Source organism: Taurulus bubalis, assembly GCF_910589615.1.
Source record: "Taurulus bubalis genome assembly, chromosome: 3".
NCBI classification, from domain to species: Eukaryota; Metazoa; Chordata; class Actinopteri; order Perciformes; family Cottidae; genus Taurulus; species Taurulus bubalis.
In genome coordinates this window covers 15,229,980-15,246,005 of record NC_136591.1, presented here as the reverse complement: position 1 = coordinate 15,246,005, position 16,026 = coordinate 15,229,980, and the positions used below count along the sequence as shown (strand labels likewise).

Here is a 16,026-nt window from a genome sequence, read left to right as displayed (position 1 = left end):
AAATAAACAAACACATGACTAAAAGCTCATAACTCGTTCCCCCAGATTGTGGTAATGATTTAGTTACTGTCATTATTATTGACGAGGCTATTCCTCATGTAACACCCCTAGCGGGTTGGAGTTCCCTCCGGCCCTAGGAGTTTTTTGAAAAGAAAAAGCCGGATCTTCATTTAAAAAGGCATTGTGTGAAATATTAATATATATACATCATGAAAAATATATTGTTATTCAAAACTTCCACAATTAGATCCTCATTGTCAAATGTGTTGTGGATCCCAGAAGGAGTTTCAAACTCCTTAATCCACTCAGAAAACCCATCAAAGCCACTTAATATAATACAGTTTAGATTTGCAATGTACAATTAAAATTCCCTGTATCACCGACTGTACCTAATAAAATGTTTTTCCCTGACAATTCACGACACTTTTACTTTTCTAAATCCGCCTTTTCCGGTGACGTGGTGTGGCTCTGTGAGCTTGACGCGGCAGTTTATTTATCTGTGAAGACGCAGCGCTGTTGTCGCACATTGAGCTTTGGTCAGACAAAGTTGAGCAGTGAACGAGGTACCGTCCGCCAGTCAGCACCTGTCACCGCGATGAAGAGGGCCGTTGTGTTCGCCTTCATAGCCTGCTGGGCCGTCTCAGGTAGGACTCCTCCAACTCCTCAATAAAGGCAAACACGTGCGCAAGATTTATTATAGGCGTTTATTGAAGGACGTATTCTGTACGAAGCCCGTGTTTTTCTCCACTACGTAAATAAGTGTTGTATAATGAGATTGTGTTGCGTATTGCCTTCATCGGGTTATCAAATAGTCCCCGTGGTATTAATAACTCGGTGTGGATATGAGACAGGGTATGTTTTTACCACTGTATGAGTGTGACTTCCTGGATTGTTTAGGGAACAGAAGTCTTTCGATAGTGTTTCAGCTCTGAGTCACATGTCTGCTGGCAGAAGAGCGCTGTTCTCTTTTAGAAGACTTGAGTTGAAGCCCAGACCCCGCTGGATATTAGCCACATATTTTTACATTTTTAATTAAATCTTATTTCGAAGTGCAAGTCAAATCAGTTACTCGAAGATACATACATCATATGGTCTCTAATGATGTTTTCAGATACATTTTATATTATGCAATTTGTGTTCTCTTGGGTGGCTGTTTGCTTAATGGTGACCACTGACTGGGGGTCAGTGTGTATTTACTGTTAATGGCTGCTGAGTCTATCTGGCTCAAGCTGAGCATGATCCGTAATATTACACTTGTAAAAGCCAAGCTGTGTTCTATCTGAACCCTCCAATGGGACTCTCCAATAAACACTGCTTGAACACGCAGATAAGCTGCGCACGGAAACTCATCATCATCGTCATAAATGCGGAGTGCGGACTTGTGTACTTGCATGTGGCGACACCAGTTGACGTTATCAAATGTGAGGCAGATGCTTGCTGATTTGATTGTTTGTTTAAAAAGAATTAGCTGCTGACGGTTCAAAGATCAGAAGTTTTAGTGGACAAACATTAAAGCTGCACAATTCAGTAATTTTCACATTCACAATGGGTTCAATAACTTTGTGTATTGTGAAAGGGTTCACTTCACTTGTATTATTTTTTAGCCTGTTTCAGCTCATTGTTTTGGTTTTACAGCCTGAATATTAGCATATCACCAGCTACATTTCCAGCAACAGCTGATATGGCTCTCAGTGGTTTAATGAACCCACTGCACTGTGCGCTACCTGCTCAGCTTCAAACAGCAGAAAGACACAGGTAGGGAGTAGCTGGTGAAGAACACGTAGCAGCTAAGAGGCAAGTATTGTTCTCAGAAGTTAATGGAGAACAAACCAAAGTAAACCGAGAAAATTGGACATGCATTCATCAGGTGGCACAAATCCAAAGGAATGATAACGTTGCTCTGCGCCTGCTAGATGTGTAAATAGGCAATCGCTTGCTACCTGGTTACCCATGGCAACTTTTTTTAAAGCCGACAATATGTTGATGTTGTGTTTTTAGCTTGCTCTTGGTATATGTATGAACCTTGAAATAAATGTGTTTCTCCCTCTGTCCTTCTGACCAAAGCACTGTCATTGGCTGAAGATGAAAAGAATGCCAAACCTTCTGGAACCATGAACCCTGCGGAGGAGTTTAGCTCTGAAGCGTTTACCATCAAGCCCACCACCCCGACTACCACCAAGCCCACCACCAAGCCCACCACCCCACCTACCACCAAGTCCACCACCCCACCTACCACCAAGCCTACAACCAAGCCCACCACCCCACCTACCACCAAACCTACCACCAAGCCCACCACCCCACCTACCACCAAGCCTACAACCAAGCCCACCACCCCACCTACCACCAAGCCTACAACCAAGCCCACCACCCCACCTACCACCAAGCCTACAACCAAGCCCACCACCCCACCTACCACCAAGCCTACAACCAAGCCCACCACCCCACCTACCACCAAGCCTACAACCAAGCCCACCACCCCACCTACCACCAAGCCTACAACCAAGCCCACCACCCCACCTACCACCAAGCCTACAACCAAGCCCACCACCAAACCTACAACCCCAGCTCCCTTTCCCAAACCTACTCCCGCCGCCAACATTACTGTAGGAAACTACACAGTGATGACAGACAAAAATGTGACTTGCCTGGTGGCTCACATGGCTCTACAGATCCGACTGGCAACACCAAAGGTACATTTCACCAGTCACTAGAGCCCGGCAAAGTTGGTGAACCGAGCTAAATGTTTGAGCATATCCAGAAACTAATGCTGCATTCACACCGAAAGCCTTGTGAATTTTCGCAACACTTTCGGTAAATATTTCAACCCGCGAAAAAGAGTTTAGAAAAAGTAAATTTTTCGTATCTCTTTTTCGTCTCATCTGCGCCGCCCGGCGAATAATTTTCTTTTTCGCAACCATTCGCGTCTGTGCATTGACTTAACATGTAATCTACTCGCGCGAATAATTCGTAACTCTTTTAGTGTGAACGCAGCATAAGGGATTTATTAAACCATTTCAAAATGTGTCAACATAGAAGTTTTTGCACGAGCCTCTGACTCAACAAGCAATGCAATTGTCAGTATCCTATTTTCAGGAATTGAAAAAAATAATTAGTGACATTTTTATTTCCTCATTGTGGCGCATTTCATTGTCTGTGGAAGGTTAGATGCATGTTATATTTGTGTCAAATGACAATTGCTAATTCTACATGACCCGGTAATATTGTTGGTGTATTGTGTTCTACATTCAGACACAAAGTGGGCATCCAATTGTTCGATTATCTCTCTCTTTATCATTCAGGCAAATGGAACCTTCATTGTTCAGCCAAAGATGACGAGAGCAACGGGAAGTTGTCAAGACACCAAGGCCAACCTTACCCTTGTCTTCCACGAGGGCACAATCACCTTCATGTTCAACAAGGTACTTTTAATGTCCTAGCGTTGTCACAAGTATTTGAGTATTATGTTGAGAGCTGCAGATAGGGGAGGCCACAAGGTCAGTATCTTACCTTTGACCTGCTCACACTGATTTAGCATTCTACTAAAAGTCTTGAGTACAGTGATTGAAAAGGGGAAGTTTAGTTGACAAGCCTGTTCTGGGAGCATGTGACAGGGAGTGCCTCACTCCACAGCGCTTGGGTGTTTTTTTTAACATGTTCTTCATTGAGAAAATCACTAAACAAGTCACAGTTGCTCAGAGTTCAAGATGGTATCTTCAGATCTCTTCTTTTGTCCAACCGACAATCCAAAACACAGAGATATGCAGTTTGCCAGGGTATAAAACAGAGAAAAGTAGAAGATCCTCACAACGAAAGATCAGGAACTAGTTCATATCTGGCCGAAGTGATTAATCAGTCTAAACCTTTATCAAAACTATTTAGTTTTTGTTTTTGTTTAGCTGTTAAATAGTCATTTATTTCTTAGCATTCAGAGAACTAGAAGTTGTACTAGTGTGCCAGCGTGTGTAAATACCTCACCCTCACTTATGGGTAATAGTGCTTATTAAAGTACACAAAAACAGATATTGAATTATTAAATTCAGTAAAGTAAATTAAAAAGAGTAAACAAATTGATTTTGAAATAAAAATGTAACTGCAAAACATACTGTTGAGTAACGTTATGTTTCATTATTTTTTTATCATATCAAATCTCTATGCCATTTTGTATGAGGTTTTCATACTTCTGTTCCAGGACCCAGAGGTCTTTATTTCATTGTCTCTTGTGGAGTGAAGGATTAACTGATTCAGTTCTGGTCATGGGTCAAGCTTGCTGTGTCGGTCCAACCCATTCTTGTGAATGTGATCTCACAGGAAAGCCTTCAAATTTGGCAGAAGCATCCACTTTGATGAAGTGATGACATTTTGGACCGACATGGATGTGAACTATTAAGTTTTAGCTTTCAAAAGTAGTAAAGTACAAGTGCTAAGAATAATAGCTAAAAACCGAAATAATTATTTGAATAACTAAACAGAGCTGTGTCAGACCGCAAAACAAATAGAGGATTGAAAGTGTTTCATTTTGAATTCAGGTATTTTATCAACTTAAAATCCATCGGTCATCAACTAAACCTGCTCTGCACAGATAATGCAGATATATTTGAGAACGGGTTGAAAAAAGAGATTCACTCCAAGAAGATTTACTGTACAGCATATCAATCTATTTAGTGGCATTACAAGTACAACTTACAATCTGGACAGTAGTGAGTAAGTACAGTATATTTATATGGCACTTTTCACAGACAACGGTCACTAAGTGCTGTACAGGAGTAGAAAAAAACAAAACAAGCAGACAGTCTTTAAAAATGTGCAAAGAAAACTTCAAATGCTCAGTGGATTGAAATGGGTCGACTCAGTTCATCTATCTGACAATCACTTCTTCCTTGGCTGTTAGCTATGTTGGTGAACTATCTGGCGAGGTTTTACCACCATTGTCCCGCCCACAGGAAGCTAGCATTACATACTAAACAATCTTGTTTTGTGATTCAGAACTATCTTACTTTTGTGCAGTAAACTATAACTTTGTGCTGTAAAACAATCTCTGTGCTGCCAAACTATCTTAACTGTGCAGTAAAACTGTCATTTTGCTGTGAAAAAGTCCAGCAAACAGCATGTCAATGCTCTCAATGACTCGTCTTATTTATTAGGGAAATCAAACCCAATATCTCACATGTTTGCTCCATGTAGCACCTTGAACCACCACTTCCATTGGATAACCACTTGTAATGTAAACTTGTCCTATTTCCTGTTCTCAGAGCACTGATAATATGGTCTACGTTGATGCTCTGTCTTTCAACCTCTCCTACCCCTTAACCACGGGAGGTAAGTTTGGAAATACTGGTCTCTAGATATGATGTACTAGCATTATAATGTTTCAACTTTAGACTAATTGGGTCACTGCAATATATCAGTGTGCTTTACAGGCGGGGCTTGTGCCACACCGTCAAATATTAACAAAGACAAGAAGCAATAGAGAGCCAACAGCTTCCTTGTTTATGTGTTTGTGTGTTCAATAACATGGACATGTCTGTGGAGTTACTGTTAAGCATGTGATGCCGGTAACAGCCAAACTACTTTCAATGCAATGCAGCGTAACAGGTTTAGTTCCATATCTGATCATCGGCATTTGTTGTCATGGGATTGTCATAAGGCCTGAAAGCACCTGAACATTTCTTTGTTTTGTTGCTGCAGGCCAAACCCGGTACACTGCCAACAACAAGTCAATGCATCTCTTCACTGCAAAGGTCGGACACTCTTACTCCTGCAAGCGTGAAACAGTCGCCATGGGGAAGGGACTGTACCTTGATGTCGATCAAGACACCATGCAGGCCTTCAATCTAACCAAGAGCGGCGGGTTTGGCACTCGTAAGTGTGTTCATGGCTTAATGAGAGCTTCTCATCAAGACATGAAGCTGCTCCTTAGACGGTGCTCTGCAATATACAAATACTGAGCAAAATGTATTTGTCGCGACATAGAATGGCTCCTTTCATAAAGTAGCTGTACTGTGCAGTTTAAATTAAAGCAAGGTGTTACAAACTGATTATATGTATTCTAAGTAAACGTTAAATATGCAAGGTACATAGTAAATACAGCTCTAAGATCAAGCCAGTGGACTTAAAAGTACACTATTTAAAAAAAGACTGGAGTACTAGATATAGTGGAGAAGTTTACAATATAAATACTTAAGTAAAGTACAAGTACCATTTAAAATGTACTGTTGTACAGGTATTTAATTACTTCCACCAATCCGTAATAGTTACACAGTTAAATCGCTTGAGGTTAAGTTGGGTAAGACGGTTGCATTTACTGCTTATCGTGTACTAACACACCTAGTGGCATTCATCAGCAGGCTTGGATCAAAACGTGTTTATTTGTACTTTGTCACACTCCAGTCACACTGTGTGTGTGTGTGTGTGTGTGTGTGTGTGTGTGTGTGTGTGTGTGTGTGTGTGTGTGTGTGTGTGTGTGTGTGTGTGTGTGTGTGTGTGTGTGTGTGTGTGTGTGTTCCAGCTGAGCCCTGTGCTGCGGACCGACCTGACTACCGCGTTGCCATTGCGGTTGGAGTGACGTTGCTGGTGCTCATCATCGTGGTGGTGGTGGCCTACCTGCTGGGCCGCAGGAAGAGGACCGATGGATACCAGTCCCTGTGAGGGAGGCCGGGCAGCCTCACCATTCAGAGGTCACTCCTATTATAAACCAACGTCTGTGTGGCTGGGGTCTTTCTCAGGGGCTAGAGAGTCCGTCCACTAAAATATAACATGCCATTTTTCTGTTCTGTTCTGCCTTGGTTGACCTAACTTGCTGTTATTAACAGGACGCTAACTAGAGGCTCCAAGTGTAAAGGCTGGAGTCTGCCACTGGAATAAGTGTAGGTCTTGAAAGTGGTGATTATAATCATGCTATCCCTTTAATTGTTGAATTAATCATTTGATTTTAAAATGGAGTCACAAAATGCATTACAATTTTACTTTTATTAAACCATTTTCATATATTTTTGTGTATTATATTCTTTTTCCCAATACATAATTTTTGTTTTCATTCTTAAAAAAAAAGAGTTGTGTGTTTAATTTAATACATTGATCACAACTCAAAATGTTATAGAATGCACAGTGTTTTAACATCTTTAGAGCAAATTATAGCACTAAAAAAACAAAATGAATAATTGATTAAAGTTGTTTTTTTTAAGAGAGAATATTCAATAAATGTAACATTTAAAGTAGCTTTTGTATTATTATTCCAGTGGCACGCTCCATACATATGAGGTTTTTTAATATAAAACACATTTTTTTTAGATATAACTTGCTCATAGCCAATCGTTATGTGAGCATTTTTATTTCTATGCCAATTACACAAAGTTACAAATGTATTCTCATCAGGCTGGACAATCCTCTGAAATGGCATTTCTATATTGGGACACTGAAAACGACGATGCTAAAAATGACATTCTTTACAGACTGACATCCTAATACATGAAGTAAAAACTGACCAAAATGTCTGTTCAGAACAGTGCAGGTTATTTTTCCCATAGACAGCCAGTTTATTAGTATGCAATACTGTGAGAATTATGCAATTTTATTTTCCATTTTTGACACAAGACTTCCATTTATTTTATCAGTCTAACCCAACATTACACAAGTATGCCCCATTTTATATTCAACTTGTCTAAGGAAATACACGATAAAGTACATTTTAGTTTTTCTTCATTGTTTTAACATTATGTGGAAATGTTTTGTTATTCCTTTTTTTTTATAGAAGGAAATATTGTGTCTGTCTTCTAGGGATTTTATCTTGTAAAAGAAGGGAAGTTATATCCATAATGTTACAGGTGATCATATTGCATAATTGATTATCATAAAGGGAAAATTACAGGGATGTTCGGCAGGAATTATTAAAATCTAGTCAACAATAATTGCACTGACTGCTGTTCCAACTTGATTGCCTGGGTCTCTGTCATTCAATACGTAGTAGCTGTGTTTTTATTGAAATGCAGAGATGGACTGTCCATGTGGGTCAGTCTGGTCTGATCCTGATTAGACTCACAATGAGTAACACATTGATCCATCTCAGAGTCCATCTCTCCTTCCTCGCTCAGTCTACTCTCAAACACTTTACTGCCTAAAATAAAAAGGAAAAACGGAAGTTTGACATTTCGGGAAATACACGTATTGACTATTCTATCTGTTTTCAGTCTTTATGCTAAGCTAAGCATAAACTCTAGCATCATTCTACCGGCTTCAAGCCTCACAGCAGAAATGTATTGAAGATTAAAAATGCCTCAAGTAAAACAAATGAAGTGAACCTTGAAGTGAACCTTTTTTATGCTAAGCTTAGCATAAACCCTGCTCATGACACATGATCTATATGTTGCAAAGATTAGGCAAATGTGTGATATTTGGCTATACAAATAAAACCAAATTGAATTGTATATTGTTTTGCATCTCCCCATGTCATTTCCCCCACACAGAGATGTATTTCGTCCATACCTTTAGTGGTATATAGCCCGTCAGGTGGTTTCAGTTTTATGTACTCAGGTTTTGATAGTTTTTCTGCTAAAACTTCTGTTGCCACTTTTATACAATGATGGTGAATGTAATTTCATCGATGCTTCTCAGAGCATTGAAAAATGGAATAGTGGTTGGTATTTTCCAGAATCCATGTCCCTGAGGTCCATCAGGACTAAGACCTCACGCCACACTAACAGTTTCTTCCCGTCGGCAGTCGGGCTCATCAATAGAGCCCGGGTTCCCCACTGACTGACTCTATCACAGGACTATTCTCGGACCATTCTTTCGGACCATTTGTTTTTATTCTTTATTCCTTTCTCTCCTCCTACCGGTCACTCCACTGCACAATTCATATTTAAACACTCATGCCACATACACTTAACTTGAACTTCAACTTAAACACACACGTCACTTTAACATACACTTACATTAATGTTATCTGTTGTCTGAGCACTTTATCTTTATCTGATTTAGACATCATTGCACTGTTGCTTTCGTTGATTGTTGTTTGTCTCGTCTAATGTATGCACCTTCCGCCTAACCAAATTCCTCGTTTGTGCAAACCTTCCTGGCAATGAACGGTTTCTGATTCTGATTCTGATCACCCTGTGTAATCCACAGCTGTAGCTGTTTGCAATTTCCAAAGGGTCTATCTATTCCTTTAAATACAAAGAGAGTAGCTCCATCGGAGAACTGTTGTCAGGACTCTTTGTAGATTACACAGTGTAACCAGGACATTGTGTCTGGAAAAAACTAGCTGCTGGTAAGTTTTACTTTCATTATTTTGGCATGGAAGCAGAATTCTCAAAGGCAGATAAATTAAAACCTGAATAAATCAAACCAGATTTATCTGTATGTCAGATACCACTCAAGGTAAGTGAGAACGTTTTTAGTTTGTAAGGACTGAATCTTTAGGTTTTCTGAAAAGTTGACTTGGCTTACATTTAGTAATACTCGCTGTGCTTGTGTTGATGTAATAAAGTGTCATGGCGGGTCGAGTAGGATGTCCGGATGTGGCGTTAGAGTTTCCATCCTGTGAAAACGTCCCTCAGTGACAGTCAGCTGCTCACAGCTGCACTTTCAGTCCATCAGGTGATGCTCGTGATCAGGAAGGAGGGACCTCACTGTATGTACAGCTATCCAGTGTGTGAGCACTTTGACCTGCTGTTGACTTCTTGTGCCAATAAAAACGGATATCTCTCTCTCTCTCTCTATGTGTGTGTGTGTGTGTGTGTGTGTGTGTGTGTGTGTGTGTGTGTGTGTGTGTGTGCGCGCGCGTGTCATTATTTATCCTTTTTTGCATAACATGCACATACAGTATATGCATCCTGTGTTTAGATCGCATGGAGAAAATAAAACTAACTTGCAAGAAAACATGAATCCTATTTAGAACAATGTTGTTTTCACAAAGTAACAAACTAAACTGAAATGGTCAAGGTAAATTTTTATTTTACGAAAACGTTTCCCCACCTAGTTTGCAGAGGAAATGCATCTCAATAAATGTTTTCTCACTGCGGTCAGGGCTTCCAAACAGCTGTTTGATTGGCACTTTTTTGGAGACATGGGACCGGAGTTTAATTGGCCACCATTCAGCCAATCAGGAGCCCCGTTTTAAACAGCTGTTTCTTAAGAAAGACGTGCAGTTGGAGTCACGTTGTCATGGCAGACAAATAGACAGACAGACAGGCAGACGCGGGGCGGGACCTGTAGGCTACATCTATGGGCGGGACTCGAACACCCAAATCCACAGTTATTGCAAAACATCTGACCAGCAGTCTCGGAGCGCTAAAAAACTTGTAAAACGGGAAGTAATCTTGGATCAAGTGACCATGGCAGGTAAAAACATGCTTTGTTAATACAAAAATGTGCCGTTTTTAAGTCGAAAGTGAGGAAAGAAGGACATGGAGATCTATGTAGTTTGTGCAGAGTGATGAAATCCAGATGTTGTTTTCTGCTTGAGATACTGAAGCTGATTTCCGCCGCACGCGCGTCTGCAGCACGACGCTCGTGCGTCTCTGCATGTCAGTTTATATGTTTATGTGTGTATATGTTTATGTGGGACATGAGTAAGAGAGAGTTGCTCGTTGCAGATGCAGCAGCGTTTGTGGAGGAAGGCATCGGTCCGGCTCAGAGCCCGCTGGTCGCAGTCAGCTTCCAGAGGAACGTCCACCGGAAGGAGAAATACCTGGAGGCTGAGCCCAAAGCTCTGGGGGTACAGTGTGTGTCCGTCTGCGTGTCTCTTCACAACTATGCATGACCTCTGTGAGCTCAACATAAACATGCTATAAGACTTTATAATAAGTCCCCTCTGGCCAGATCCTCCTTCAGTTGACTCAACATCAACAGCAATAGCCCTAGCACCGCTTTTGTTATTTGTTAGTCACTGCACATACTTTCATTTTTGCACTTTCTTTATTGTTTAATTTCCTAAATGAATACGCTTTGCTGTTTTGTTGTATATATTGAGTATTTTTCAATCCTGATATGTTATGTCTTCTATGTAACTTGCTTGCTATGCTACTGTGACAAACTAATTTCCCCTTCGGGATGACTAAAGTAAACATTCATCCATCATCCATTCATCGATCTATCGATCTATCGATCTCTATCTATCATATATCTATCTATCATATATCTATCTCTATCTATCTATCTATCTATCTATCTATCTATCTATCTATCTATCTATGTATCTATCTATCTATCTATCTATCTATCTATCTATCTATCTATCATATATCTATCTCTATCTATCATATATCTATCTATCATATATCTATCTATCTATCTATCTATCTATCTATCATATATCTATCTCTATCTATCATATATCTATCTCTATCTATCATATATCTAAAGTGTCCCCTCTGCTGTCCCCAGATCACTCAGATTGGCATGAGTGTGTTTCAGATCACCTGTGTGGCCGTGTTTCTGTCCAAAGGCCTGAGTCTGAAGCAGGCTGACATCCCATTCTTCATTTCCTCTCTGCTGGTAAGCACGTGGCTCACTCACATATTAAACCATGATCAACAGGTGATGACAATTCAGTATTGTACTTCCATAAAGTCAGGGGACTTGTTAGAGACTCAAAATAGAAGGATCAAATCAGAAGCTGACTTTTAGTCTTGTATGGATCAAATACAAAATAAAATTACAATTCCCATAATGCAACCAGTGGCAACGTTTCTTAATATCTTGATGGAAAAAAACTACATCTTTCAAACTCCACTCTGCAGGCTCTCAATTGTAAAGTTGTCCAAACTCAAGCTCAACAACCCTGATGACACTGTGGCATTTATGTAAGGTTCACATGGAACTTCACTGCTATTATTGTATTGTATACACAAAGAGTTAATCAAACGAATATATATATATATATATAAAGATATACCTCAAAAGCAGATTTTATTTACTCACTTACTTCTACTCGTATTTGCCAACATATTTGGCTTGTCAATTCATGAGACCATGTCCATTTGCTCTTCTAGCTGTAGTCAAGCCATTTTTTTTTCATCCTAGTGACTGTGCTGTCAACTGGTGGAACTCTGGCTGGACGCTGAAATGTTTGGTTTGTGTGATGTGTGTTCTCTTTACAGCTGACCATAGCTGGGAGTTTGGCTGTGGCAGCAGGGAACCTCCATCTGCCAACGGTGAGTTACCCGGCTGAAGAGGAGACACCAGCATGATCGCCAATGTACATATACAGTATATATATATATATATATATATATATATATATATATATATATATATATATATGTATGTATGTATATCAGCAATGTACAGTATGAAAACACTAGCACATACTGCCTTCAGAAACGACCAGAGCATTTCTCATCCTCACTTCCAACTCCTCAAATACCTATCAGTGGTCCCACACTTCAAACTATGATGCATTAGATACCAATCTAGTTTCACTTTTTAGTCAGTTTTCACTGATTATGCATAGTGGTTTTCAACATAAGATTTCAATATAGGTTTATTTAGTTTTTAGGTTTGCTTATGCAATAAAACTGCTTGGTTAGGTTTAGGAAAAGATCATGGTTTGGGTTAAAACAAGTATGTTTGTAAAGTAAAATTTGTTGGTTTGTTATGTCATTAGTGTGAGTTTGCATAAGTTGTTAAAGAAAACTACTGTAAAGTAAGTCAAAATTGACTTGTTTCACACTGGACATGAACAGGGGTCTCTTGGGTGAACATCATGTGTTTGTTTCACCCATCCAACCCTGCAGGCTTTCTTGCTCTCTACACTACATCAGTTGTTCTGAGCATCAAATGATGGGTATACAGATGCTAAGGTGGGCCTCGATGCATCGGTATCAGACGCTACGGGGCACCGACCACGCCAGCGGTGTGAGAACGGGTTGATTACATGTCTTGTCATGAGAAATGAAGACCATTTTGTACTGTTGGACTTTCCCTGTGACAAAAAGAAGTCACTTCAGTCACTTCCTCTCGGAGAAGTCAGATGAGTCACTGGGTAAAGTTGAGCCGGTTGTTACACAAGTCCACTGACACTGGCTGACTTGTCCAGATTCAGCCGCGTTGCTCTTTTCACTGGAAGCGACAGACAGAACTATTTAGTGAAGAAACAGAGAAGCAACGACTTGAGACACCGCAGATGAGAGTGGAGCCGGTTAAACCAGCTGTGACGCTTCATAACATTCATTACACAATTTATATCAGAATCAGAATCAGTTAATTTGCCAGGAATGTTTACACAAACGAGGAATTTTTCTAGGCGGAAGGTGCATACATTAGACATGAGACGTTAGACGAGACAAACAACAATCAACGACAACAACAGTGCAATGATATTAAACCAAGTGTAAGATAAAGTGCTCAGACAAACAGATAATGTTAATGTAAGTGTATGTTAAAGTGACGTGTGTTTAAGTTAAAGTGTATGTTAAGTGACATGAGTGTTTAAATATGACATCGTCATACATCGTACAACGAGTAAATTGAACATGATTTGCCTTTGCAAAAACTTAAATTTCAGGATTTAAATGTCAAGTCCTTTGTCTCCTGTGTTATCCAGTCTGTAAATGTCGTAGAAAGAATACGTCTTCTGTTTTTCAGCTGAAGGCCTGTTTAGGGATGCAGATTGTGGCCTGTGGCGGCTCTATCTTCAACTTGATCTGTTCTCTGGTTAAAATGGATTTTTCGCCCTACCCCTGCTGGAATTATTACTATGATTCCAACAGCACTCATTCAGAAGAAACCTGCCAGAACATTGAGGTGAGCTATAACTGTTTGTTATGAGAAGAATTATTTCATGTTTCAGAGTTGGATTACATTACCTTTTTCAAATCTAGCGCACAAAGAGAGTTAGCAACAGATATCCAGTGTTATCATTTTGGCAATGTTGTGTTCATTTTCTTGTTCAAGAATTAGTGATATTCAAGTTTTTAGTTTACTATTCTAACAATTGTATTCTAAATATGACTGACCAAAACTAGGAAAATATTATCCGAGTTGGGACCAAAACGTTCTGTATTTTGAAATATCAGTTGATGATGTGATCACTGACAGCAGTTGCACCTTTATTTAAGTCCAGTATTTGATTCCAGAGAGATAAAAGCAGTTGAAGTGTGAGTTGAAGATGACGAGATTAAAGCAATTAAAGAGTAACAGTTAAAATGTCCCTTCACGTGAGAAAGCAGATAACGTGTCAGTTAAAGTGTAAGTGATAGAAGCACTTAAAATATCAGTGTAAGTGTATCATTAAAACGTATATTTTTGTGCCCATGTTCAGCTGCCGCTTTGTGCAACCTTAACATGTCTGTTCACGCTTTTCATTATTTTCTTTTTGTCTTTCTTTATTCTGACCATGCATCATTTCTGCAAATCATTCTCCCTATTCCAGAGCACCCATACCCATTTTTTTGCTGAGGTTGTTGTCATTCAGGCTGCTCTGTTGGCCATCTCCATCACTCTGGCCGTCTACTGCTGCAAGGTGGTCAACTGCTGCTCGCCAGCTCCCAAAATGGTGAGTAAATGCTGCCGTAGCTGTAGCAATACAGCTGCAAAGATTTCCTGTATCCACATCTGGTTCTATCATGGGGCTCCGCTGGATAACAGGCTTTACTACTAATGGCTAAATATATCTAACCACACGAGGAAATGAAAGATGCAGTCCAATAAGTTTGAGTAACTTTGAATCAACATTCCATGGCTTATATTTCTTCTTTTTCCTGTTTTCTGTCTCTCTCAGCCGGTGATCACTGTGCATGCGGCCCCTGTCCAGCAGTGACGAGACAAAGTGGACAAGCGCAGAAGACCTTTTTCAGCTACTTACAAATGCAATACAAATTTAAAGCTGCTCTAATCAATGTTTGTATATTAACAATGGATCAAATGACTATGTGTAATTTGAAAGAGGTTGTTGTGGTCACACACCTACCCACCTGTCCAGCAGCCCACAGAAGACAGACACAGTTTAAGCCTATATGGTGAACACAGTGGAGCATTTAGCAGGGAGTTGGTGGAGACCAAACCAGTGCTAAAGGAGTCTCTTTTGTTCTGACATTCAGAGGATGGACTAGAACACGACTGAATGCTAATGCTGCTCTGATCTGCTGGCTGTGGAGAATATGCAATAAGTATTTTTTTACGTAATATTCATAGCAACTTTATTAAGGTGTTCATGTGTCAATTGTGTATTTACAGCTTGTTCCACTCCACTCAAGTGGTTAAAAAAAGAGAAAAATCAAACTTCAGAGGTTTCATGAGCTGAGGAGCTTAAGAATGAATTTCAGTATTTCTAGTTAAATCACTATGTTCTCACACTTTGCATGTAACTATATTTTTTTCAAGATATGTCTGTTTTATATGTACTCTAATGTTAACTGTAATCATAGGTAAATAGTTACAACTGTATAGCGTGTAATGGGAATGAGTCCTAAAACACAACCTCTGCATTTTCGGTTTTCTGGTTCCCTTGTCTCAAAGTTAATGGCTGAAATATTTTCTGCAGTTAACACAAACTTAAAGTTTTGTTCTACAACATAAAATACCTTTGTCAATATCCCACTCGAGAATTTTGAAGCTTTTACGTGTGTTGATTTGCAAAAATAGAAAAAACGCATTGGCTTTTTGTTGAGGGAACCAGAGCGATGCTAACGGTTAGCCAACAAAAACCCGTCATTCCTGCACCTCTACAGAGGCAACAACGAATGTAACGCTTCCAGCATAAATAAAATCACAAAGTTATACACATTAATGCTTTTCTGAAGATTTCTTTTCCAGATTATGAATTACTTTATGATGATCACTCCCTATATAATGCTTTACTGATGTTCCCTTTGGGATTGCAACTAACATTTATGGAAAATAAAAGACGTATTAAAAATGTTGCCGTTTTTTTTTGCCGAGTGTGAGGTGCCAACATGCTGGACCGTAAAGAAGAGTCACAGATAAGATAAACCTATATCTATATCGTGCTCCACTGGCACCTTTTCAGTTTACCTGGACTGTGTCTCAGAGGCAAGTTGGAGATGTTCAGTAATTTGAGATAAGAAGTAA

At 39.7% G+C, this 16,026-nt stretch overlaps 2 protein-coding genes across 3 annotated transcripts; both read left to right on the top strand.

The window, feature by feature from the left end:
* The first annotated feature begins 527 nt into the window (after positions 1 to 527).
* LOC306733666 (lysosome-associated membrane glycoprotein 2-like) lies at positions 528 to 8,420 on the top strand. Its single transcript, XM_079214944.1, has 6 exons — positions 528 to 644; positions 2,065 to 2,690; positions 3,300 to 3,419; positions 5,250 to 5,316; positions 5,686 to 5,859; positions 6,506 to 8,420. Exons 1-6 carry the CDS (start codon positions 596 to 598, stop codon positions 6,643 to 6,645), a joined length of 1,176 nt encoding a protein of 391 aa, XP_079071070.1. The 5' UTR covers positions 528 to 595; the 3' UTR covers positions 6,646 to 8,420.
* Positions 8,421 to 10,266: 1,846 nt separating this feature from the next.
* LOC306734651 (membrane-spanning 4-domains subfamily A member 4A-like) lies at positions 10,267 to 15,843 on the top strand. 2 transcript variants are annotated; one of them, XM_079216014.1, is made up of 7 exons: positions 10,267 to 10,335; positions 10,590 to 10,711; positions 11,380 to 11,490; positions 12,096 to 12,149; positions 13,582 to 13,740; positions 14,369 to 14,491; positions 14,717 to 15,843. In XM_079216014.1, exons 1-7 carry the CDS (start codon positions 10,329 to 10,331, stop codon positions 14,753 to 14,755), a joined length of 615 nt encoding a protein of 204 aa, XP_079072140.1. In that variant the 5' UTR covers positions 10,267 to 10,328; the 3' UTR covers positions 14,756 to 15,843. The 2 variants fall into 2 exon arrangements, with proteins under 2 accessions (XP_079072140.1, XP_079072139.1); XM_079216013.1 differs by lacking the exon at positions 10,267 to 10,335 and having other exon boundaries at positions 10,524 to 10,711.
* The last annotated feature ends 183 nt before the right edge of the window (positions 15,844 to 16,026 follow it).